This window comes from Meles meles, chromosome 4, assembly GCF_922984935.1.
Source record: "Meles meles chromosome 4, mMelMel3.1 paternal haplotype, whole genome shotgun sequence".
Lineage (NCBI taxonomy): Eukaryota > Metazoa > Chordata > Mammalia > Carnivora > Mustelidae > Meles > Meles meles.
The window spans coordinates 85,580,394-85,607,305 of record NC_060069.1 but is presented as its reverse complement, the minus strand read 5'-3'; the positions used below and the strand labels follow the sequence as shown (position 1 = coordinate 85,607,305).

At 36.1% G+C, this 26,912-nt stretch overlaps 2 protein-coding genes across 6 annotated transcripts in view; one reads left to right on the top strand and one right to left on the bottom strand.

The window, feature by feature from the left end:
• The window catches only part of MED12L (mediator complex subunit 12L), a 324,770-nt gene that overhangs the window by 236,513 nt on the left and 61,345 nt on the right, over positions 1-26,912 (top strand). For all 4 annotated transcript variants that reach the window (XM_046002172.1, XM_046002171.1, XM_046002170.1 and 1 more), the window contains 5 exons: positions 16,196-16,343; positions 20,722-20,840; positions 21,482-21,625; positions 22,468-22,631; positions 25,427-25,558. In XM_046002172.1, coding sequence (XP_045858128.1) covers positions 16,196-16,343; positions 20,722-20,840; positions 21,482-21,625; positions 22,468-22,631; positions 25,427-25,558 — 707 coding nt within the window. The remainder of the gene's footprint in view (positions 1-16,195; positions 16,344-20,721; positions 20,841-21,481; positions 21,626-22,467; positions 22,632-25,426; positions 25,559-26,912) is intronic.
• P2RY12 (purinergic receptor P2Y12) overlaps positions 5,479-26,912 on the bottom strand; it is a 42,624-nt gene continuing 21,190 nt past the window's right edge. The window contains exons 2-3 of one of the 2 annotated variants that reach the window (XM_046002178.1): positions 9,397-9,561; positions 5,479-7,483 (exon numbers count right to left, since the gene is read on the bottom strand). In XM_046002178.1, the coding sequence (XP_045858134.1) occupies positions 6,440-7,459 (1,020 nt within the window). In that variant the 5' untranslated portion in view covers positions 7,460-7,483; positions 9,397-9,561 and the 3' untranslated portion in view covers positions 5,479-6,439. Of the gene's footprint in view, positions 7,484-7,660; positions 7,686-9,396; positions 9,562-26,912 lie in introns of those variants that run through there. The other variant, XM_046002179.1, reaches the window with a different exon arrangement.

Sequence of the window (26,912 nt, the reverse complement as noted above, 5' to 3'; positions counted from 1 at the left end):
ACGTGTGTAATGTGATCAATTAGAATGTCTTCATATTCAAACCTTTGCAGATTTTCTAATAAGCCTCTTTTGTATGGAGCTTAGGTGCTGTTAATCTACTGTGACTTGAATATTTTTATATTTTCTCATTTAATACCTTCTGGCAATTTATCTTTTCTATCTACACAGTCAATGGAATTTTTGAGTGCCTCTTGTATCTAATAATAGGTGGGAGAAAAAGAAATAAGTTAGTCCCAAACTACAGCCATGGAGGAGAGAGCAAGTGCTGATTCTAAAATCAGAATCATCATCTGCACTCTTGTAGACTGCTTTGTCCAGAAATCTGTGTTCAGTAGGATGACCTCTTATTTTTACATTTATCTCAGTCTTTTGGTCTTTTATCTCAGAGAGATTGACATATTTTCCAAAAGTTCAGGGCTGTTAGACACAGATTTGGGGGTTAGAATCCAAGATCCAGCAATTATTTGGTGCTAGATCATAGACAAATGATTTAAGAGCTTTCTGCCTCAGTTTCCTCATCTATATACTGGATGTAATGATAGTATATACCTCATGGTGTTAATGAGAAGACAAAATGAGTGTCAGTTGTCTAGAATTGTGGCAGGTATGTAGGAAACGCTAAGATACATTCACCCCTTCCTGCAGCGGTGAGTGAACTGCAGATTTCAGTGGAGATAATTTCACTCATTAGAAACCATTTTTGGAAATTTCTCTATATCTAATGCTGTATGTGAACTGCTGAAGACTCAGGAATTTCATCTGTCAGCCTTGGGCCAAAGTCTATAAAATGTATCCTTTAAATCTCTTCAAGTTTGAAAAGGGTGTAATTGCTGCTTTATGTAGACACTTGTTGTCCATGAATGGAAATGTTTCCCTGCCAGGTAGATAAAGGGAAGGGGAAAATTAAGGGACCTTATGAGGGGAATGTGGAGTTCTCCATGGAGTTTCACATCATAGTTTTTGCTGCACATTGGACCAGAGTGGGGTTGTGTTGGTGGAGAATTTTGGGATCGCCTGGTTTGGGATTCTGAGAAGAAAAATTTCATGTCCCACTGGATGTTTAAAATATGAGGCAATAGGATGCCTGATAATTTTGTGGGAACTACCAAATGTGGCACCATTTAAAAAATGTATGTTTGACTCAAATAAATTGTTTCTTGGAAATACAGATTCTGGATTTCATTAATGTGATGGAACATAATTTAAACAAGCATCTTCTTGCTTGCTTCAGTGGAGGAGAAATAAACTATTTTTACTTTCTAAGTAGAAGTATTTGACCTACATAATTAAGTATAAATTTCCCTAAATCTCCAAAACCATTATCTAGATGGAGGTTTGGAATAGTTTCAGTTTAAATAAGGAAATACTGTACAAGAAAATTTCATAATATGAAAACTGGAAATCACATTTTGGTCAACTTTCAAAATGTCCAAATGTGGGAAACTTTCAAAAGAGGAACTGACTTAACGATGCCCATTTCTAAAGTTAGGGAATTTGTCCTTTCAAATGGGGCAAGTTTCAAAATGTTTGACCATACTAAATATCCAATAGACCACACATTCCTATATGTCCATGTGCTTAACATGCCCAGCAGAGAAGTTAGGAGCACTCTCTCAGGATTTGGAGTGCCTGGGTTCAGTTTCTTATTGCAGCTCTTATTTTCTTGTGACCTTGGGCAAATTATTTATGTTTTCTATGAAACAGTTGCCTTCTCCTTACAATGAAAATAAATAATAGTATTTACTTTGTTGGGTTGTTCAGGAAATGAAATGAGTGAAAATTCACCAAGTGCACAGACTAATGTATATTATGTGGTAGATGTTAGTATGTTTCTTGTTGAATGAAGTTAAAAGCTGGATACCGAGTATACCTTTGGGGATAGATCACAAATGACGGGTGGGGAAAAATCAAAGATGAAATGAAAGATTCCAGAAATTAGAAATTTGCCAAATGGGAAGAAACCAAATTTTAAGTCCTATATGTAGTCAAAACCAGTAAAATTCGTAGTTAGTAGTTATACTGCTGTAAATGATAATATGATCTTATTTACTTTTCAACAAAAATCTTCAGGTATTGGTCCCATTTTACAGAGAAGAAAATTGAGGCAAACAGTTAAGCAGTTTGAACATAATGATGCATTCAAGCCAACTGCAGACCCACACAGTTTGGTTCAGAGGCCATGCTCAGAGCCTGCCTCACACTCCCAACTGACAGAAACCATAGATAGTGTGAACTGGAATTGTTTACTAGATTCTAGACTTTCTGAGCTTTGTATTACTTATTGATGAGTGAAGAGTAACATTCAATTTAAAGTTTAATGAATTTGTGAAACTTTTTCCCTTATGGTGAATTACATGGTTGAAAATATAAAATGGTTCCAAGTTGTGTGATCTGGAGAGAATTAAAGAAGATACATTGAAAGCTCATAGAAATTAGAAGCCTGCCAAATGGTAACAAATTATTTTTTTCATTTTAGTCTCTTTTGGGATTTTCCTTTGGATCAGAGTTAATAGTCTAAAGATTCCTGTTGATGTGGTTAACTCGTACCATCTAAATAATATCTGAAAAGATGAGGAAGTATTTGTTTTGATTTGGAATGAAAGTCATAGTGGAAACTCCTTCCCATCAGACCACAGCACAGTACTTTCTCAGATGATATAAAATTGTTTAAAAAATTCCACACTGGATTAACTGAAAGTGGAAATAATAATAAGCTAAAATAAGTTATGTAGTTTAACATTAACTGTAGAAGTGTCTATAAGTAAAATCAGTATTAGAAAATCTCTACAGATAAGTAGAAACAATGAAGTCATAGTATTACCTTAAACCTATTAATATCTGTTTTCTTTTATTATAAAAGAAAAGCAAGTTTGAGGAATTCAAATATAAGCATATGTATAGTAGAAACTGAAAGTTAATGTCCCCTTGCATGTGTATACCCATGTGCATGCAAATATATATATTTACCTTTATTGACATATCAGATCTTCATTTCCTTTTCATGTTAGTCTGTGAAGATTTACCCTTTTTTTTTTTTTTAAGTTATACTATAGAAAGTTACCATAGTTTGGTTAAGCCATTACCAATTGACATTTCATGTTTTTTCTTTTTTCCAAATTTTTCTCTCTTAAAAACAGTACTGTAGATCACATGTATGTCCATATATTTTTGTGTAGTTATTTCAACATATTTATAGAAAATTGTAGAAAATTGCCAAATTTTCTGGAAGTGGGATTGCTGGACAAAAGCTGTGCAGCAAAATGTTGAATGGTATTTTCAGATAGCTTTCCAGAAAGATTGTACCAATTTACAGTCTCACTGAGTGGGATATTTCCTTTCAACACTGTTGTAAAAATCTTTTAAAACAGTTCTAAACTTAGAGGTGGAAAAAAAAAATCCATGCAATTTAAATTTAAATATACTTGCTTATTAGTGAGAGTATTTTTTTTTTTTTGTATTTTTAATGTCCATTTGTATTTCTCTTGGAATTTGATTTTTTATGTCCTTTTCCCATTTAAAAAAATCAGGCTGTTTGTTTTTATTTACTGACTTGTATGTGAATTTCTACATATTTAGTTCCAACTGGCATCACTGTAATCTCACTTTGGGCACTTCCAATCAACAGTGATCACCCAAATCAGGCACCAGAATCCCTAGTTTTTAGTTTGTTTTTAATGCAAAGCTGCTGAAACACTTAGATGCCTGAATAGTGGGTTTTTCTTGTGATTGTTCTCTCCCTGTTTTTAGAGTTCTGGTTCAGGGTTTGTCAATCGTCTTTTTTAAAGAACCACCTAGTAAATATTTCGGTTTTACGGCCATGCAGTCTTCACCACAACCCAGCTACTCAACCCTGTTGTTGGAGCTGGTAACCAACCATGGATAAAACCTGAGTGCGGTGGCCGTGTTCTAATACACCTTACTATGGCCCCTGAAATTGGAATTTCTTATAACTTTAATACAGCATGAAGTTTTATTTGTAGTATTTTCTCTGTTGATATTTGAAAATGTAAAAACCATCTTAGGTCACAGGTGATCCAAAAAGGTGGGGTGAACTAGGTTTGGCTTGCAGGCTATACTTTGCCACACCTGGTTTAGACTGTTTCTATAAAAACCACTGTGATATCAAACTGCCCCTAACTAGCATCCTTCGGACTTGTTAGCTCCTAAGGCTATTAGCAAGACTACATTTTGTTTGTCTCATCTGAATTTTTCAACTTCTGGATCTGAGTCTACAAAATTTGGCTTCCTTTTTTTTAAAATTATTATGAAATCTGGGATTTATTATGTACATTAAAATTCTTAAACCTGGAAATAGTGACCTATTCTGTGTATCCTGAGTTCTCTGTAAATACTGATCCCTTGGTCTGGCTTGAGTAGATTCAGTTTGATGTTTGATATAGGAGTGTATGCTGTGTCATGTCATTGAATAAGGAATTCCTAACAAAGTATGATTTAGAGTTTAATGTAAATTTTTTCATTTTATGTATAAAAACATAGGTAATTCTGAACACTTTTTAGTTTTTATAAGAATACTGTAATACCATTGGCATTTCTGTTTTTCTGTTTTTTTTCTTTCTCTTAGGGAAATTGTCCTCTCAGTGAGTTAATTTCATACAAAGGGGAAGATTATTTGGGAAAGTCTTTGCCTACTCTGCACTCTCCTACCAGTTCATGTGGTCATGGCACCGTGGTGTCAGTTTTAACCCACTCTGTACCCCCTGACTCGGATGAGTTGAGGGGTGGATCTGCCCTTCATTTTTCTCATATACAAAGTAAGAACATAGATGAGTTGGCCTCTGGTTTTCTTCCGTTTTAACTATCCTGCTGTTCTTACAGAATGTGTACACTTACACATGTTAAAGTGAATTGTGTTAGTCTTCGTGGCTAGAATGTAGACTAGCACTATGTAGAACGTGCCTCTTTTTTGATGCATTTCTCTTTGTGCTTGTCTGTAGAAGTGCTGGGGAAGTAAATGCAACCACTTGAGAACAGATCTCATTTAGAAAGTTGAGTGAGTTCAACTTTGCACTGATATTTAGCTCAGCAGAATTTGTGGAGGATTTAGATAAAAATTGATTAATACTGAAGTTCAGTGAACTTCCATATACTGCAACTCACCCTCTGTATTTCCCCCCTCTCATCATATTTTGATACTGGTATCCATGCCTTATATTTGAGAATCACCTCTGGGGATCATAAATAATTGAAATAAATAGTGTCAGCTTCCAAGTCTGTTATATATTTTGTTTGTATTAAAAATAGTGACTACGGCTTGTGTAGAATCATATTTCATTATCATTTACTTATGAACTAATTGATGTGTTATGGCACATAACACTTCACTAGAGACTGCCCAGTGATGTGTCATAAAAGTTTTTGCAGTTATCCTTCATTACAAGGGTTTGATGTTTGATGTGGGAGTATATAAGAGGTGAGCTGTGGTATCTGATGTGTTTGAACAAAGAAATTCCAACAAAGTGTGATTTAGAGTTTTATATATATATATATATATATATATTTGGTATTTCACACAAGTGACAAACCAGTAATTAGAAACATTTTATCCACTTTTCCGCTAATAGTTATGCTTTGCAACCACATATTCACATTTGTTTTTCTCACTGAAGCAATATTCATTAACCCAAATAGCAGGTAGTTTCTGAAAGCTAGTTAATAAAGGTAAGTGGCAGTGATGGTATTTTACCATTAATAAAACTGATTTCTCTAGGATTAAGGAAATATTCAAAGAGTTTTTTGGTAATACAAGGTCATAGAAATAACTTTTAATAATTTTGCTATTTCTGCTCTTTTTATTGGACAAGTATTTTTAAACCTATCTTTTTAATAAAAATTTTAAAAGTTCAGTCCAGTTACCATTTCAATTAGTTTAAATTTCTTAGGCTTTTGCTAATAGTTAGAAGTTAGTAGTTTTAATCGTCTTTGCTAAGTGTCCCACTTAAAATACTATAATGAGTATCACAATAGATCAGCGTTTGGTTAGGGACTAGAGTGTATACACATCTCAGTATAATTTTCAGTCAGAAGGTTTTTGTCAGCTTTATCATTTTTCCTTAGTTGATTATAACCTGATAATAACACTGTGTTCAATAATGTATTTAAAAAATTGCAACAGATATCCTACGGTCACCCACATTGCTTAACACTTTACAAATCATGACTTCCGTGTAGTTTGGCTTATAACCACGATGATTAAATACAGTTCATTTTGCTAAACATCTACATGTTTGGTTTCTTTTTCTACATTTTAAGACAGCTTTTAATACTGGATAAGTCAATGAAAGTGACTTCTGTTGTTTTCTACTACTTGTTTAGAGAGTCATTATTACCAACTCAGTTTACTATTAGTCGGTATTTTTACACAGTGCTTTCCTTTTGGATGTCCCAAACGCTAATAGGTTGGAATATTACCTCAGGTGTTTTACATTGGAGTCTCTTCACTTGGGTCACCACCGTCCTGTTCTTTTTTCCTGTTTTGTTGGGATGGAGACGTTGCAGAATTGCGGCACTTCAGCATACTCATTAAGGAATTTTTGAAGGACTTGCAGAGAAAAAAGTAGATGAATGGATCCAGGCATGCATTTAAGGAAGTCAACCAAAGTGTGCTTTCTTTAACATAAAAGAGAGTATTCTCAGCGGAGCAGTCAAAGACATCCCGGGTTTGGCTCAGGGTGTAGGGAATGCGGGCAAAATGGAAAGGAACAAAACAAATAAAAAATACAGCAATGATAATGAAAACTTTGATGTTTACCTTTTTCTTAGGGACTTTGCCTATGCCCCTTGTTCTCACATATGACCTGTACAGTTCCTTTGTAATGAGTGTATAACATACAATGACAATTAAAAAATTAATCCAGAAAATGACTTGACAGATGTAATTGACTATTTCATGCCAGACCAGACCAAACTCTGATTTAAGGAAAGAGCATTTCTTCACATTCTTGTCTTTTGGCCTCTTGTTGGTCAGAATCATGTTGGGCAAAGAGAGTAAGAACATGAATGCCCAAATTACGACAGAGAGAATTTTAGCCCCCAAGAGATTGCTGGGGTTGGACATCTTAAATGGCCTGGTGGTTTTCTGGTAGCGATCAATAGTGATAAGTCCAAGGAATGAAATACTGATGTACATTGTGAAATAAAATATGACAGAGGTCACTTGGCACACAAAGGTTCTCAGTGGTCCTGTTCCCAGTTTGGCATCACTGAGAATTTTGAATGGAAAAGTTAGAATCATAAGAAGATCAGAAATGACTGTGTTCTTAAGAAAAATGATAAAGTTAGATTTATTGCGGATTTGAAAGAAAATCCTCATAGCCAGACTGTTTGTGATGAGTCCAACAAAAAACAGGACAGTGTAAAGGAGCGGGAAGAGGACCTGGGTGATCTTGTAATCTCTGGCGCATAAGCTGCTATTCGCAGCCACAGAGGTGAGGTTGTCCATGGCTTGTAGTTTCTTCTTCACTACCTAATGGAGGAGAGTAGGGATGGTTATTTTCAATCCCAGACTGTCGATTTTTGGTCTTATCCCTGTGTAACTTTTTAAAAAAAGTATTTTATTTATTTGGGAGAGAGCGAGCGAGAGAGCGCACAGGAGCATAACAGCAGGAGGGAGGGGCAGAGGGAGAAGGAGAAGCAGGCTTACCTCTGAGCAGGAAACCCAAACTGGGGCTCCATGTGGGCTCAATCCCAGGATCCTGGGGTTATGACCTGAGCCAAAGGCAGATGCTTAATTGACTGAGCCACCCAGGTGCCCTCTGGACAGCTTTTTCTAAAAACCGAGGTTTCCGATCCTTATTGTGACAGTAAGAATACAGAAAATTGAATCTCAGAATACTTAATTGTGGCAAATACCGAATAAAATGGCCTGAAGTACATTTTGTGAAGGTAGAGATACTTTGTATTTCTCAATTGTGAAGTGTTTGCCTCTTAAAGGATGTTTTTGTTAGGCACATACGGACAGTGTATAGAAATGGGAAGGGAAACATGGACTGGGCTTTATTCCTTTCCAGCTTCATTTCCATGCCATTTAGCTTTTTTATTTCTATTCACAGTCACTTTTTCTGCATTTCATTATTCCTGGGCCTTTACTCTGATAACCATCAAAGGGTTCCAAGGAGAAGTGACTGTTAATTGGCTATTAGAATTTAAAAGTAGAAAAGGGGCAAGAAATTTGTATAAAATCACTTGAAGGGAATTTATTGTTAAATATTAAATTAGATATAAAACTTTATAATTGGAAGATATTTCTGCCTGTATATTGCTCAGTCACCCATTCAGAAATCAGCCTCGGACTAATTCTTTAGCTCCAAATATTTTAACCCACATATATCTTATTTCTGACTTTGCACAGTATATTTGAAATTTTTACATACATTCTCTTGAATATCCTTCATTAAAAAAAAAAAAAAGCACACAAAAAGAAATGGTTATCAAATGCTCTTCTTCAAAACAGCCAGGGCATACTTTCCAGTCTATAGAGTATATAATGATAGCTAAAATAAAGTATTAAAGCCACATCCTTGTCTGGTTCCCTAGGTTATTATACCACAACAGGGGGCTATAAAAGAAAACTAACACTTGACTTGAATACATTATTGGGTGTCTAATTAACATTTTTATTTCATCAAAGGCAAATGGAATTCTATATCAATGTTATTCCGAAGTGTGAGACATGGTGTTGTTCAAAGCATACATATCCAAATTAAAACAAAAGAAAAAAAGATTCCATTGTGAAAAACTTAAGTATAACAAATAGAGAAAATACTGAATTCCCACAAATGTAGTATTTCATTGTCTAATTATTGAATAAAAGATTCATGTCATGAAAAAAAGATTCGTGTCACAATTAGGGCTTAATTTTCAACACCTCCTTCCCAGTTTAACATGAAGAAAATACTAAACAACATTCAGTATTAAATTGAGGTAAGATGGTAGATTTTAAGCTTCCTTGCTACTGCTATTTACTCTAATTCGTGCATTCTCTGATTGTTTCGAAAATTATCTGTTGGGAATGCTCATTTTGCCCAGAATGTCACCTTATTTAATGAGTAGTCTTGATAACAGGATATCATCTCCATCTGTCTATTTAAGTCTCACTTTCTACTTGAGGTAAAATAAGACCATTTGTGTTTTATTTCCATGCTGTGTGTGTGTGTGTGTGTGTGTGTGTGTGTGTGTGTGTGTGTTTAATGAAGAAGTTAGTGGTTGTCTCTAACAGCATTAATACAGCTTGTATTTGGAATTTTATTCCAAATAAGTACCAGAATCGATATCAATTATTGTTGAAGGTTTCCAATTTTAAGAAAACTTGACAAACATGTACATACCCATCATCTTGTAAACACATACATTTATCCAATACTTTATATATAAAGTTACCTGGTTACTCTGTTGATTCAGGAGGATTTAAATGTATCCATTAAGTGGCATTTAGTACATCCTGCAGAATGGCATCTGGTATTTTCCATCAGTATCTTAGTTTAGTTGTTATTACTCTTTATGATCAAGTAGCTGCTGAGCTTTCATCAGTGAATCTTGAATGTTCTAGAGAGAAATGAAGAGAGGAAGAGAGGACTTCACAGTCAGAAATTACCTTCCAACACCCTGGACTCAAAGCTTTGCAGACACCGTGTTTCCGTCTGGCCCCTTTTAGGACTTCTGCTTTTATTTCCCTGGGAAATGTGGGGCAGGGTGGGTAAGAATTCATCTTTTAAGAAGCAATTTTAAAATCTTGATGCTTTTTGCTGAAACCTGCCATAGAGTTTGATGCTTTATGAGTTCTTTTGCTTATTTTCCATGCACATGATAAATCCATGTTGAGATCAAGCTTTTTGAAGTCGGCTTCCTGGAGAAGGTTGCAGGCTTGCTTTCTCAGATAATTATTTACCTGAAAACATACTGTGCTCAAGCTGGGTGATATATTGCCTTTTAACAAGTAATTACATTAACTCAAAATGTGTGCTTGTTATGGATGTTAAGTCTCTTGTTCCTTGTTTTTTTTCCTGGTTGTTAATGTCATTATTTTAAATCTGTGTTTGATCAAGTCTTTGTACATGAAACAGTTTCCTCTCATTATAAATTTTAAGATTCCAAAATTACATTAAAAAAGAAAAACAGCTGTATCCTTTGCCAGACTTATTATATAAAGTGTCTTTTATGCTTTTCTTAAATAGAATTTAAATATAAACAATTTTTTTGTAACCTTGCTTTTTGTTAGGGGAGAATATATCATTAAATTAAGAGATCCCTGTTTCACTAATACCTTTATATAAATACTGTTTTTGCTCATACAGTATTTCAAACTATACAGTATTTCATACAGTATTTCAGTATTTCAAACTATAATGTTCTTCTTTTTCCCAGTAGATCCCTTGGTTATGTGCCTTTGCTATGAACACATGTCTTGGTTACTTGTTTCATCTGAGTTTTGATTGTGACCATCGCTACATGTTAAATCATCTTTGATCCCCATTTTCAAAGTTCAGAACAGCAGCTCAGCATTGCCTAGGAAGTTGTGACAAATATACATTCTTGGGCATGAACCTAACTCCGGTGAATCAGAAACTCTGGGTAGGTTGCAGACTACCCGAGTAGGTTGCTCAACTGAGTGAGCCGCCCAGGTGCCCTGGAAAAGTGGGTACTCTTCAGTTATTTTTGTTTTGAAATTTATTGAAGTTAACACATTTTAATACTTATTTTGAGACATATTAGACTCCACAAGTAAGGAGTCTTGGGTTTGGGGTATTTAGCAAAAGAGAATGCTATGTTGATCCAATTATTTGTCATCCCTGGCTTGTTTTGCTTTTGAAAGTAGAGAACTTGTGTGTGTGTGTTTTATATATAGTCAACCCCACTGAGACTCATTGCATTGTGCTCCTAGGATGCATTGAGCCTGTTGGATAAAGCTGTCATTTCAGCTGTACCATGGGCTATAAGCTATTGTAGAACAAACATTTCCTACATAAATCTAATGAAAGGAATCTCTTATTTTCTGGATTTAAAGAAGTTACTCCATTTCAGGTAGAGTAATGAATGAGAAGAAGACGCTCATTTCTTGTTCCCTCCTTGCATGTCACTCCCTTTTGACACACCTGCCTGAGGCTTATCACTCATGTAACATCTATTTGAAGTTAAAAATTTATTCTAAAGAGAATAAAGTGGCATTTTGAAAAACTCATCTAAAAGAAATAATTTGAAGGCCTCTTTTAACAGCTTTTTTCATTTTAATAGATTAATGTACAATTTTATTGTAAATAGCTCCATGGTTTTTAAAAAGTATTTTTTTAAAAGATCTGTTTATTTATTTAAGAGAGAGAACCTGCACATCCTGAAGATGGGGAGGGGTAGATGGAGACAGGGAATAAGTTTTAAGCAAACTCTGTGTTGAGTGTGGAGCCAGACATGGGGCTCCATCTCATGACCTTGAGACTACGACCTGAACTGAAAACCAAGAATTCGATGCTTAACGGACTGCACCTCCCAGGGATGCCTTAAAATGTGTTTGTTTGTTTTTTTTAATTACTTTTCTGGGAGTTGGGGTAGGGTGCTCTGTGCAGTTTATTTCGTGATGTGTGCTAGGTTTGCACTGAATATTGAAACACGCAATTGCAGAGTGTTGGGGAAGTATGAAATGCTGTATTTTGTTTTGTTAGAAGGACTATTGCATTTATTTCACCTATTTTTTCTTAGTGTTTGGAAGAAAAGGAAGCACATCTATAGTGGGATTCTTTTTTAATCTCTTTTTTAAAAGAACATTAATTTATTAATTTTAATAATGCAATTTTTCTACAATTATTGGGACACTATAGAAATACCAAGAAGTACTAAAGAAGTAAAAGGAGAATATGCATCTCTGATCATTTCACCTCTGTTATCACATCTTAGGAACACACACATGTTTTGGCAACATTTCTAATCACTTATGATTTGATGATGACTTAGAGGAGATTTCATTTCATTCATTTAACTCCAGTTCTTCCTTCTTAAGGGTATTTGGTTCAAGAGATTTATTTTAATTTCTGTAGTCCTACAAGCCTTCTAGAGCTTTTGGACACATATCCTCCAGTTTCTTGAGCACTTAAGTCTTTGTAAATATCAGATATTATCTGGACAAAAAGAGAAATAAGCTTGAGATTTTCAGGAATTAGTTTATAGGTAAGATGACCTGTCCAGCTTAAGCACAACAGTTGGCTGGCTTGGCTGGCATGAGAGGGGTTGCTAGACTTCTTGACTCTCCAGTTGACTTTTTTTTCCTAACCAACAAGTGCGTCCTTCAGGGTATAAATAGAATAATTCTTTGGTACCGATCTCTAGTCATTGATATTCCTTACAACTATGCAACTTGAGGGTTTTTAATACCTAGTTGAAAGAGCAGAACTCACTGATAACCTTTCGAAATATTTGGTCCATTTTCCAAGTTTGACCTTGTTCTCGTATAGTATGAATTGCTATTTGAAGACATATTTTTGACAAGTACAAAAAGTTGATATGAATAAATCATGTAGGCTAATGAAAAACCATCGCTTTTAAACTATCTCTGCATTTCCTCTTTGAAGACCTGTAACAGCTATCACGATTTACCTAAAAGATATTAATTATCAGACACAAATCTGGTCTTGAGGCCCCATACAAAGGCTGATGGGTGGTTCTTTTACAGCTAAAGGCCATGTTGCTCTTGCTTTTTAATTTCATCCCTTCACTCTCAACTCTTCATTTTCCTTCTGGCCTGACTCCCTGAGCAAATGAGACCCAATGAACTGATACGAGATTCTTCCAGTTCCTAATTTTTTAATCTCCAAATTTCCCTGTAGTATTTTCACCAGCAACCCCCTGCCCCAACCCGTTTAAGTAGAAAGTTGTCCCTGTCTTTCCTTCCAAGTCCCCACCCCCACGCTCACCCCCATCTGGATGTCCTTCACAGAGACTCATTTATTTAAAACATATCTTTGGCACAGGAGTTTGCCTTTGGTTGTCCTAATATAGTTCTCCTCCCTTACTATTCAAGGTTTATGCCCAACTATCAGTAAGTCCCTCACTTTTACCATTTCACCATCTACTCTTACTACAACTCCATTTCCGGTTTTCTGCTCCACTACTCTAGAGAAACTTCTCCTTTGAGGTTCATAAGTAGTTTTTTTTAAAAATACGTAAGTCAGAGAGGCAACATCTATTGTGATTTCTTATTGCATTTGACACTGTCGAGGGCCCCCGTTGTTACATGTCTCCTTTCTGACTTCAGTGTTCTTCACTCGTCCATTCATCTTCTTAATCATAGAGACTGTGTGTGTATCATTCGATGGCTTGTTTATCTCCTTTATGTCTCTGCTCTGTTGGTTCTGCCCTCCCTCCCAAGGAGAACATATTGCTCTTCTCTTTAACAGCGTATATTAAGTACCTAATTAGTGGCCTCTAAGAAGAATACAACTGTGAATGTGACCTGTGGGTCCTCCCTCACAAAATTGTCTAGCAGGGACGACAGACGTTAAACAAATAGCTCAAAAATGAGTGGATTGCACTGTGGCAAGTGCTCCAAAGGCTCTCCTCCCCTCCCTACTGCTCCTGTGCTGTGGGCTTTCACTCACTGAGGTGACAGTGAGGGACCTGATGGTGTAACTGTGTACAGCACTTACATGCGTGAGGGTCAGCTTGTTGAAAGTATTTTAGGTGGCAGGAGGAGCAACAGGAAAGGAAGGAAGTACCCAACGTCTTGAGGAAATATTGAGTAATGCAGTACAGTGTGAATCCGAGGTGCATGAAAGTGAGAAGTGGAACTGTAGAAATCTGAATGGACAACAGTGGGTTCTGTGTCTGATATGCTGCAAAACATTTTACATGCTTCATGTATTCTCATTCTCATCTATTCTTCTCAGTTATTCTTAAAAAAAAAAAAAAATCTCAAAAGGAAGCTGGTATTAGCCCATTTTCTCAGGGGAAGAATATGAGGTCCAGAAAGGCTTATTAAGACAGAAAGACTCAAAGGACCATGTGAGTCAGCAGATGGCACAACCTGAATTCAGCCACAGCGCTCTCTTATCCTGAGCTTGGGCTGTTACTGGTACGGGGGAGCCATAGTATCTACGCGTTTGTGACGAGCTCTGCAAATACTTCTTTTATGATCCTGAATCTGTGTTCCTTGAGGACAGGGAACATTCATCCTTGTATTGTCTCAGGATTCCTAGCACCTTGTCTTCCCACAAGTAGATACTCTAAAAACAGATGTTCAGTAACTTTGCTGACCCCTTTCCATCACTTGTCACACAGAAGTTTATATTGATAGGTACCTTAGCTGAAAATAATTGCCAGGGCACATGACTGGCACTGCCTGAGGTTTGTTTTTGTTTTTGTTTTAGATCTTATTTATTTATCTAGGGTCGTGGAGAGAGGAAATCTAGCGGGAGGAAGGGCAGAGGCATAGGGCGAGAGGAAGCAGGCACCCCACTGAACAGGGAGCCAGATATGGGGCCGGATCCATGGACCCTGAGATCATGACTTGAGCTGAAGGCAGACGCTTAACCAACTGAACCACCCAGGTGCCCCCTGCCTGAGTTTTGTACAGTTTTCTCAGTGTCCTCCTGTTCCCTTCCAGGGTTCATATGTATACATCCCACCAGACAAAAAAGAAATATATCAATAATGCTCTGCAATGGCAACAAAAACTGGAGATTAATAATCAGCTTAGATCATTCAGGTGTACAACAAAATGTAGAGATCACTGCCTGTGCTGATATTCAGAATGCAAAGAATACAAGGTAACTTCTAGAAGAGACCTGCTCCTAGCTTTTCTTTTTTAAAGAGGCAAACTTAAGCACCTGAAACATTACTAATTATTTAGCAAAATGGATCAGAAATGGGTATACAAATGTATATTTCTGGGAGAGTTTAATAAAAAGGGATCCATGCAAAGAAAAGTGATGACCTGAGTGCAAGTGTGTGAGAAAGACCGAATGATGGGAAGTGACAGAAGCTGAGAGAGAAAACAGGCTCTTATTTCAAGAGGGCAGCTTTGTGCAGAGTCTTTGGTTTTTTATTTTTTTATTTTATTATTTTTTTATTTTTTTAAGACTTTATTTATTTATTTGTCAGAGAGAGCGCGCACAGACAGAGTAGCAGAGGGAGAAGCAGGCTCCCTGCTGAGCAAGGAGCCAGATGTGGCTGCCCAAAGGCAACCGCTTAACCAACTGAGCCACCCAGGCGTCCCTGGTTTGTTTTTTAAAGAAGTTAAATTAAGCATTGGAATTCTCCAAGTCTCAAGGCTTTTCTCTTTTTTGCAGCCACTAAGAACACAGTTTAGTTAGTCTTCCATGGGAGAGTCTTTGCTCATGCAAGCTCCTCAGAATTAGATACTGTTAGGAAGGGTAAGTGCCTGACACGGGCAAGCATATACAAAAAGCTAAGAAAAGGCGATGGACTGAGGCAGAGAGCTTGGAATCTTACCAAGAAAATGCAAGAGTATAGATGTGTTTAGTGGTATGTGTGTGTATTTCTTGTGCTGTCACTAAGTACTTTCTTTCCCTTGTGGGAGAAACAGTGCCTGAATTTACTGTGTCTGTGAAACGGGCAGAAGTGATCCAGCAGAGGTGTACAACATGTTTGCATTTCCAGCCACTTGCCTCACACGTAATAAGACCTGCCTTCTTAATTGTTTTGTCATGTGGAAATAAATATACATATACCTCACACAGTCATGTTGGAAGCCAATGGAACATTTTTCTCCTCAAAGTACTTGAGAATCCTAGCAAGTTCATTTTACAAAAAAAATACAAAATATTTAATGATGCCATCTATAGAAAACCAAGCTTGCTAAGAAATAACATTTTCCTTAAGGAAGAAGTATGACTAGATAATATGTAATATGTGAAATTATTACCATGTCAAATTTTAAGCAATGAAAAAATTTTCAAGAGTCAAAACTTACTCTGGAGGGTACGCCCACATCAAATGCTTCTATTAAGACTTCAGGTCAGTTGACACTTTTTTTTTTTTTTTTTTTTAAACTTTAGCAAGTTCCAAACTGGAAAAACAAGGGTGTTGCCAGTGGAGGTTGAGGTGAATTGAAAGGTGGGCGGGCTGCCACCTGCGCCAGCCAGCATGGAGATGCTGTGGTTAGTGCATTTCATGGATGTGAAATGCAACCCCACCCCTCAAACAAGGGTTTCAAAATGCATTTTCTGTTTTTCAGGATGAATCTTCAAGTCATGAATGTAACCAGCGCACAATCCTTCTTTATGGAGTGGGCAAGGAGCGTGACGAAGCGAGGCATCAGTTGAAGAAGATTACCAAAGACATTTTGAAAATCCTAAATAAGAAGAGCACCACAGAGACAGGGGGTAAAGAGCCTTAATGCATTTGTTCCCATTGTGCCTTCTTTTGCCTTTCCTCTTAGCATGGTCTTTATCAAAGTCATACAGGGCACTGTCACCAGAGTGCTTCCTCTCCTGAGTGACTCTCATATTGAAATATGAATAAGCACATTGAAATTTGAAGGCCTTGGTTCCATTTATAGTAATCCTTATATTAAAATACCATGTTCTATAGATACATATAGGTAATTTTAATTTTCTACTTCCTTTTTGTTTTATATTCTTCCCAAATTTTCTACAGTAGATATAAATTAAGTACTGAAGAAGGAATTGGAAAACCCTTAGTCTGGAAAGTTCCATTTCTTCAATTCTTTACCATCCCTTTTGTTTAAGCTTGAATTTGCTCTTTCTACTCACATTTGCACGATAATTGAAACTCACGATAGTATAGTTGCTGGTTGCTGATCTTGTCTTCCATTATTCAGAAGAATAATTGTAATGGTAGTGGTGGCTACCCGTAACACCAAATGATTTCAACTGATAAATGAAAATTGGGTCTTTGCTCTATAATGCCTTCTTTATTTGGAATAGTCTTTTCCCATGCTCTTGACATAGAGTTTTTATAGTGAAGCTATGCCTTTATATTATGTCACCACATTTGCATAATTGGAATTCTGTAATTATCCACTTCACATTTGCCTAATTACTCTTTTCTAAGGATTGTTTATCAGGCTGTCATAAGATGTAAAATATGATATCATTATATATATTTCACTCTCATTACTGGTGTTTATTTATTTGTTATATAAATAATCAAAAGAAAAAAAGTTTGGATTTCCTCTATGCAAACAGTGTTCTTCCTACACATGGCATAAACCACTCGAGGAACCCTGCTTTGTTGGCCAAACGAAATACATACGTTTTAATGAACCTCTTCACAGGGCCTTTAGTCTTTAGTTTTTAACTAGGTGATTTACATAGAGCTTGCCCACACTAGATCTTTCCTAGAGAAAAGTATAGAGAGAACTAATACAGATGGCTCTATGTCTTCTCCATTGGTAGGGGAGCGCATGCAGAAACAAGGTACAAGGGCAGCATGCTTCTGAGTGTGAATGTGGTGTTGCAGGTATCTGATGTCTGAGGCGATCATCTTTAGAACATACTGGAAGAATTACTTCAGATAATTTACAGCAGTTCCCTGACTCCACTCCCTTCCATGGCCACTGAGGGACCTTGTAGCTGGCCCCGTGAGGGAACAACCAAGAGTTGTGGATGGGAAATGAAATCTTGTTGTTTTTGCCCTGTCATTCTTGAGCTTGGTTTAAAAAAACACAAAACAAAACAAACAAAAGCCCAGAAACAAAGAACCTGCTCTGAGAAAAACTGTTGATCTGTTGGTTTGCTGTTTCTCTCTGTAAGAGAAAAGAGGAAATGGATTGCATGAAGAAGGTTGAATTTAGAAGCCCTATAACTAGCTAGGAAAGAGATTTTGGAAACTTCATTTTGTGTACTTGGTATTTGAGTGGCCACTGTCTTCTTTGGAAGTGTTAGTAATACATGTCTCATCGAAATTAAATTTTTAGAGAGTCTTTCCCAACCTTATGGAATTTTTGGGTTTGGAAGGCTTCTAGGGATGGGAAGGGGAAGGAAACAATGTGGTGTCCTTTTTGGTTGAGCCTACTTCCTTCCTTCACAATGAGTGTTTAATGCCAGATTACATGCAGTTTGTCCTATCTTTGTACAGTCTCTTACATAGGCAGTTCTCGCTTATGAGCTTCACAACGAGAACATCATTGTTGTTTCATGCTACTTTTTGAGATATCAGCAGTGAAACCATCACTGTGGGGAGATATTTGCAATGGGAATTTTTGTCTTTACCTCATTTTATTTTACTTTTTAAAGATTTGTTTTTCAGAAAGAGAATATGTGTAAGTGGGGGGAGGGAAAGAAGGAGAGAAAGTCAAGCTGTCTCTACCCTGAGCAGGAAGCCCACCCAGGGGCTCCATCCCACAACCCGAAGATCATGACTTGAGCCAAAACCAAGAGTCCAGTGCTCAGCCGACTGAGTCACTCAGGCACCCTTGTCTTTCCCTCAATTTGGATACAATTCCTCAATCAGAAATTTTTAAATTTTGGCTGTAGTTAGCTTTCTTCTGATGAATAGTCAGAGTTTAAATCACTACTTAAAACAGTATGCTCGCTAGAAGCTAACTAGCTGTACTTCTGATTAATGGTAATTTGTTCATTGTTTCACTGTTTCAGCAAAGAGGAGAACTGGGAAGGCAGGAAAACAGAGCTTGTGTTAATGTGTCTTTGATTTCTAGCTACATATAAAAGTATGGTTTTGAGGAACTTATTATAAGTGTTCTCACATCAGCCAGGCCTTATGTCAGAGTTCAAGTAACAGTTCCAGTTCATAGTCGGTCTTCATTTTCTGTTTACATTGACTAATCATCTTTGGTTGTCAGTGGTTTCTTTTGTCTTTTTCTTTTTCTTTTTTTTTTTTTTTTAAACATTGATGAAGTTTACCATGACAAGAAAGGCCAAAATTTCCAGGATTTAAAGTGTTGTTTTTTTTTTTTTTTTAAAGGAAACCCAAAATTAAGCAAGAACAATAAAATGTATTATGGAAGCAAATTAACATAAAACAGATGAGGAAAATCTATGGAGTACAACTACGTTGTTATTTATGTGAATATCATTAAAATAAATTAGTCCATTGAGAACCACCACTAATTTCTTAATGCTTTTTTTAAAAAAAAGTGAATGTAAATTACCAAGAATCAATTGTATGAGGTTTTAAGAAGTTAGCTACATGTAAGTAAAATAGAGCCTATTTAGCATAAACCAAAAAAGGTGCATTTGTGAATTCTCATGCTGGCTGTACTTCTTCAAGTGTGTTAGTTTTGCTTGTTTATTTGTTTTGGTCCCAGGAAGAACTGATTAAATATGTTAACTTCGCTTTTCCAGCATATTGTATCCAAGACCATTGATGTGAGTTTTCAGCCTTGGATCAGTGAGAAATGAAAAACTTGGATATTTTAAGTGTGCTTATTACATGTGAGCAGCTATATAGAAGGCAAATGATCACACTTAATTTGAGAATAGATATTGGAAATTAAGTAGGTTTAATGAACTTCTTAGTTCTGGTGGTATTTAACAGAAGTGGCATTCTTGTACCTTCTGTTGCTCGTCCCTTTTTAATTCTGTGTACTCTGGATCAGGGTTGGTTTGCTTTAGTAAAGAAAACACCCTGGTATATGCAAGCCTGCGCCTTCACCTATAGACAACACTTGCTTGTATTTGAAAGAAAATCTCTTCTAATGTTCTTTTCTAAAACCATTGAATTTGTCTTCAGCAAAATCTTTTTGCATTCAGTGAAATATTTGTGTCTTAAATAGAAAAAAAAATCTGTAAGGTGACCTTTGTTCTCTGACAGTAAACTTTCCCAAATAAGAAGATGTGAGTGATGAAGCTCCCATCAGGGTAGCCTTGGACTTAGAATCATAGTGTTAGAAATGATCTTACAGATCATATAATCTGACCTTTCTGAGTTTTTTTGTTTGTTTGTTTGTTTGTTTTTAGATTTGTCTTTATACATGCATATGTTTAAAGATATTTAAGACAGGATCTGATTCTTTTTGGATCTTATCCTTAGAACTGTTGAGAAGAACAGGAGTCCCCCTGGGATAAGTAGTGTTTATGTATTTTTTTTTCTGGAATTTTCTTTGAACTTCTTTATGCTAATTTGATAAATATGGCACTTTCCCATTATGTGGAGAGTTTTAATTCCTTGCTACCCCTAAAAATGTTTAAAATTGGATAAATTTCTTTTTTAACGTATTGTTTGGGAAAAATATCATGGTGAATGTCCTCTAACAAGATGCCTGCGAACTTTCTGTTCTGTCAGTGTGAGAAATGTTTATAGAGGTACTTCCCCTTAATAGCCAAAATCTGGAAACTACTCACTAGAATGAATGAATAAATGGCGGTGTATCACACATTAGTCTACTATCCATGAGTGGGAATTACTGATTTTTACAGTAACAAGTTAAAATTTACAGAACAAGTTAAAATTGCCTCAACAATGTGGATCAATTCTCAGAATCACATTGTTGAGTGAAAGCTGCTGGATGTAAAAATTATTTCTCCTGTGGTTCCAAAGTAGGCACTCCAAGCCTTTAGAGGTCAGGATCCTGATCTCCTCAGGCAGAGAGGTGACTAGAAGGAGCCTGAGGGGATATCCAAGTTTCTGGTATGTGATTTTGTGATTTGAGTCTCATTACCTGAGCTTATTTACTTTGTAGAAATTCATAGTTTGTGCACTTCCCCATATATGTTATACTTTAATAGAAAATCAAGAGCTTCTGTTAAATGGAAAGTAATTTATCCACTGTATGTTTAGTTGGAGATGAAGGACCAAAAGCCAGGAAGAACAAACAGGAAGCATTTCCGACCCTGGAGACTGTGTTCACAAAACTTCAGCTCCTTTCATATTTTGATCAGCATCAAGTGACGTCTCAGGTACCTGTTTAAAACTATGTGTTATGCATTGGAGATATTCATATTTACTTCAAAATTTCTTTCATGCAGTATATGTTTTTGGCCCTACTTGGTTGTAGAGGTATGTTTTTAGAACATACTTGGAATCATCTCAAATTATTGAGTAGTTCAGTTTTAAGTGTCAGGTTGCCATCTTCAGAGAAATTAATTTTTATCATGAATACTTTTGCCTTATGATAATAGTCAACACTGTATCAAATACTCCCTAATCCAATACTTATGTTACCACATTTTGGTTCTACATTGCTATGGTGAGGAAGAAATTTGTTGATGACTAAAATAAAATACTATCTAAATGAGCAAAAACCAGATCTCTGTTGTTGTACAATCCACTGATACTCAGATAGATGTTATCTGGAAATTAATTAGCATTTGTAGTTGTTTTACCATTAAGGTAGGTTAAGATCTTAATGAGCACTTGGCTTATTTCTTCAAGTTAGAGTTGTAATAAGGAAGTCACTGGGTTTGTACATAGTTTTGGTTTCCTTTTAACTTTCTTCTAATTAGATTATATAAATTCAAGATTTTTCTTAAAAATTAAAATAATTTTGAATACTGATCTTACAGTTATTTTCAATTTTTTTTTGTTTTTGGTTGCCCAGATCTCTAACAATGTGCTGGAACAAATCACAAGCTTTGCTTCAGGAACATCCTATCATCTTCCTTTGGCACACCATATTCAGCTTATCTTTGATCTTATGGAGCCAGCGCTGAATATCAATGGACTGATTGACTTCGCAATACAGGTGTCAGAGACCCTGTTTCTCTCATTTTTAGGAAAGCCAACCTGCTAGGCATCATGTAACTTAAAATGAGCAACCAGTGAATTTTTGAATAATAGAGACATTCTGAATCAGTAGTATTCAACTAGTATTTTTATTGTAGCTGTGTTCATAGTTTTCAATTAAATAATTATAACCAGCACTAAAATATATAAAAGTTATTTAAAAATGTGAGCGTCTTGAGGATTTCTTTTTGTCCTTTGTTGGTTTAAGAACAAGTGAAAGTTTATTTACTATTTATTATAGAGTATATTTTAGGTTAAGTGCAAAAAAAAAACTTTCAATTTGTCCCATTAAATTTCTTATATACATATACATACTTGAGTTCATTTATTATCTTGCTTTTAGTGAATAGAAATAAAACTCATTTTCTATTTCTTATTGGAGGTGTTTTATTAATAACAAGAAAGTAATGATAAATAACTTCTGTTTTCTTGAAAAGAAGGGAAACAGAGAATAAAGTGAGAGGTGGGGATGTTCTCTGAAATCATCTGGTCTAGAACTTTGGGCTGCCATCAAGTTTTGGTAGCTGTTTCAGCGCCGGATACGTTCTAATGTACCATGTACCATGATGTCTAGACAGAGGAAAACTATAGAATTTGGTAAATCTGGTAAAAAACCAGCTTAATTCACTGGGGCTTCTTTTCTCACACTGTAGTTGTGTGTGCATATGGTGCTGGGACAGGATAATGGGTGTGATAAGATGGTATTGGAATGACTTGGTGTGTCTGCGGCTTGTGAAAAGAAATGTTTTTCTAGTTCGTTTTGGCAGCTACATTTTCATTTGGTCTTTTCTCCCATTGTAGCTGCTAAATGAACTGAGTGTTGTGGAAGCCGAACTGCTCCTGAAATCCTCCAGCCTGGCAGGGAGTTACACAACAGGACTGTGCGTGTGCATCGTGGCTGTTCTCAGGCGGTACCACAGCTGTCTCATCCTGAATCCTGATCAGACAGCCCAGGTGTTTGAAGGGTTGGTATACAGAACATCATGATGCTTTTTCACATTCTTGTTTTCTATGTATAATTTGTGACGGAATATTGTAGTGGTTTTAAGAAGGAAAAGAGTACAGGTGTTTGTTTCAATTTAAAAGATAGTGGTAAAGACCACTTTTGCCGGAAAACATTGATCAGAGAAGGAGATGTAAGCATGAAAAGTATGTTCTCTTAATAGACAGGCCTTCCTTTCCTGTCCCTAGCTTCTATCAGTATAAGCCAGTCATTTACAACACTGTCATTTGCTATCCTGAACCATGACTTATTTTGAATGATGAATATGTGACAGTTTCTTTGTTGATGTAATTTCAGTTTACATTCAAGACCAGATGAGCTTTGCACGGATTGTTATTGATATTTGCTTATTCAATTTCATTTCTTTTAGAAACTAAATCCATCTTATCAAAATTTAATCTAGAACAAATGACTTTCTTAGTCTGTTTCTGATTTATTTGAACTATAGGGTGAAGTTTTCTCTACTGTCACTCATGCCATCGGACCAAGTCCTAATATCATCCCCATTAGAGGTTGAGGTGACAGGGACAAGAGAAATATAGTGACAAAACACCTCTTTGGAGCTCTTTTTTGTCTACTGCAGGCTTCTTTCTCTCTTTATTTTATATATATATTATATAAAATATATGTATTAATATATTTTGTATTATATGTAATATATATTTTATATATTTATATTTATATATATTAAAACAAAAACAAAAAACCCTCCTTTTTCTGACATTTTTTCTTCCTGGATTTAAAAGAAGCATGGGGTTCTTTGGTTCTACAGTACCTTTTTTTTTTTTTTTTTTAAATAATCTAGCACATGCAATCAATTTATAATCTGTTCTAGAGTGCCATCCATTTAACAGAAGCTTTTTTGGGAAAATGAAATGCCATCACATGAATAGTATACGTAGACTATTAAATGAAATCTCAAACATTGCAGATATTTTTTAAAAAGTTTGAAAATAAATATTTTAGAATTCAGAAAACATAGGACTATCTAATAGCCCTGAACTACCCTGTAAAATTGCATAATTAGAACCACTTACAAATTAAGAAACTGAGACGCAGGGCTTTTCTTTTAAATGAAGTGTTTGTTGAAGTGATACACTTAACATTACATAGCTCATACATCTCCCAGATTGCTAAGTCAGAGCACACTTGTGCTCCTTGATTTATACTGTGCTTTCTAAACTGTGTTTGGAAAACTTTTAGTCAGGAAATGAATATTATTATAGGTTTTGACAAGTTTTATTTTTGTTATTTTGAAATTTAGTTCAGTATCACTTATTTTGACACTTAAAATGTATTATCTAGTAAATATACATAAAATCACATTCGGTATTATATTTTTATTTTGTCATTCATACTAAAGGTAAATGTTTTCCCCAAAGCTCTTATTTTGTGCTGATATGCATATACTGGATCTCAGTGTAAAACGTTTTTCTTATCTCAGGACGCCCTGGCTACTCTGGTATGGATATCCACCCAAATCTCAGTAAATGTTTGTTTACTTTAATCACAACATAATTCCTGCTTTTTAGAGTATGTCTGGAATTATTGTTAGTATATTTAACAGATTGAATTCTCTGCTTCTTAATTTTCGGATTCCTTGGCTTTAATTGACAGCTTTTATTAGCGGTCTGGTGGCTCTGTCTGCTGATATCAATTCACCAGGCTTGGGATGCAACACTGTCATTTCTTTATTGTCTTGTCATTTCCACCCCTGGGATTTGTGACTGTAGTGTCTTTCTTGGCCTTGACCGTCTAGGCTCACTCTGGCTCCCCCCAGCCCCTGGAGAGAGCTGAGGATTGGGAGTCCGGAGACCTCAGCTCTCCTCTTGGATGAGCTGTGAACTAACTTTTTTGCCTGTGGGCAAGTTATCTCACCTGTCTGAGCCTCAGCTCCCTGTTTATAAAATGAGGAAGCTGAATCACAGGATTTTGAAAGCCCTTTTCAACTTTAATAATCTGAGTCATCAATGACACTATTGTGATATTACTGAACCCTATAACAGAATACAAGATGGTTATAGTGGAATCAGACTTACAAAGAGGTGGGTCGACCACCAGTGTTTACTTGTGTGTTATGTGAAGCTTTGTGTTGAATGAATTGTGGCCAAAGGGACCATCCTTCCTTCCGGTATGGGGAAGAGGACACAGAAAAGGAATAGTAACAGTACTTCTTGGTTGAAAGACTTCTAGAGAATGTCACTAAAAAGGGGGAGGGGTTAGTTTCTTACATAAGGTAAAGTAAAATTGTGTGTACTTTGGATAAAAAAGGAGAATGTGACCTTATATCATGAATTCATCAAGTTTTTGCCAGAACCAGCTCATGGTACTGAAAATGAATTTCCCCAGATTTACTGATTTAGAGACTTGCTCTTTTCCAAAGGAGTGGACTTGAGAATCTTAGCAAATGACCTGAATTTATTAATCTTTTTAGTGAAGAATATTCTCTATTAACAGCTTTCATCTAGTGTTCTAGTCATAGCATATTTGAGGAATTCCTCCATACATACTTTCTGTATGGAGGAATTTCTTTCATTTCTTGGTGTTAATGATATTTCCCAAATTTTTTAAAAAATCATCTAGTATTTCAGTATCTTAATAGAAAAGTGATATTTTATGCAATTGTGGACTTTTGCTATAATTATTAGTATAAGAAACCTGATACTTTTTCTTATATTCTCACTCTAAAGGATTCAAACAATAAGATATATATTAGCAAAATATATGTTTCATTTCGTCATATATTCTTCCTCTCAGGTTATGTGGCGTGGTAAAGCATGTTGTGAACCCATCAGAATGTTCCTCCCCCGAGAGATGCATCTTAGCCTACCTCTATGATCTCTATGTGTCATGTAGCCACCTCAGAAGTAAATTTGGAGACCTCTTCAGGTGGGTAGAAGAAAATCAACAGGTAGTGACCCAACTGATACCGTTGTACTTTTTAATAATGAAAATCAATCATAATTGTATCTGCCAGAATTCATGTTGAATTATCTTTCATTGTCACTTTCACCTCCTTTATCAATTTCTATGCATGTTTAGCTATGATTGTAATTCTGAGGTAAACTTGAGAGGAAATATTCTGTATTTTGCACTTGCTAGTACCTCACTGGGAACCTTATTTGCCTGCTATTTGCATGCTTACTTTCTCAGCCCCTTTGCTTCTCTGCTTCCTCCACTGTACTGTTTCAGATGGTGTCCCTGAGTGGGTGTCATTCTTTGCCATCTTAGCACTTGCTCGTAGCCCCACAAGTAGACAGGTGCTATAAAATGCTTGCTTACTTAATGTTGTTTTGAGGAAATTTTGATTATTAATTGTAGGTGGGGGTACAAAGGGGATGATAATAGTGGTAAAGTAAATTTGTCATCTAGAAGAAAGTAAGGAAAGAACCATCAATTACAGTTCTTTATAAATCCTGTGAGATTTGTGTTCCAGGTTTGTGTAGAATGTGACTGCTCATATTTGCTTGGTTACCCCCACCATCTCTTGGCTGGACTACTACAGAGTCCTAACTCGTTTCTTAGCTCGCACCCTGACTCTCTTTAGCATACTGTCAGCATACCTACTGAAGTCATCCTTTTAAAACAAGATTAACTCAAAGTTTTCTGGTGGCTTCTTATCTACACAGAATAAAATTCAAAGTCCTAACCTAGCCTTCAGGATCCACTAAATCCAATCTACTCTTCTCCCTCTTCCCCACTGTGTACTCCATGCTAACCACACAGAACTCCTTCCTGGTCTTCACACACACTCTAAGCACACTCCCGTCTTGGGGCTTTGGCACTTGCTGCTCCCATTCATGTGATCCTTCTCTCTTACATGTTCCTGCCCAAAGTATATTCACGGCTCTACCTCCCTGGCCATCCTGTTTTAAATAGCAGCCTCTTCCCCCTACCTTCTGTCATCCTCTGAACCTTAGCACTTGCCACCACTGGGTGAATTATATATGTATTTATGGTGTGGCTTCCTCCTAGAATGTAAGCTTCGTGAAAAGAGGAAATTTTATTTTCTTCCCTGCCGTATCCTGGTACCTTGAAGAGTGTTTGGCTCCTAACAGGCACTGCAAAAAACATGCTGAATGAAAACTCCATCCCCCTATGATATTTTTAATGGTATTGATAGGGGAAAAAATGGGAGAGTATGCCATCCTGAAGTGAGTTTGGTTTCCAAACAATTCCTTGTAGAACATTCGTGTGGGTCTTAGGAAACATCTTTCCGCAGAAATGATGTAATAAGAAAAAT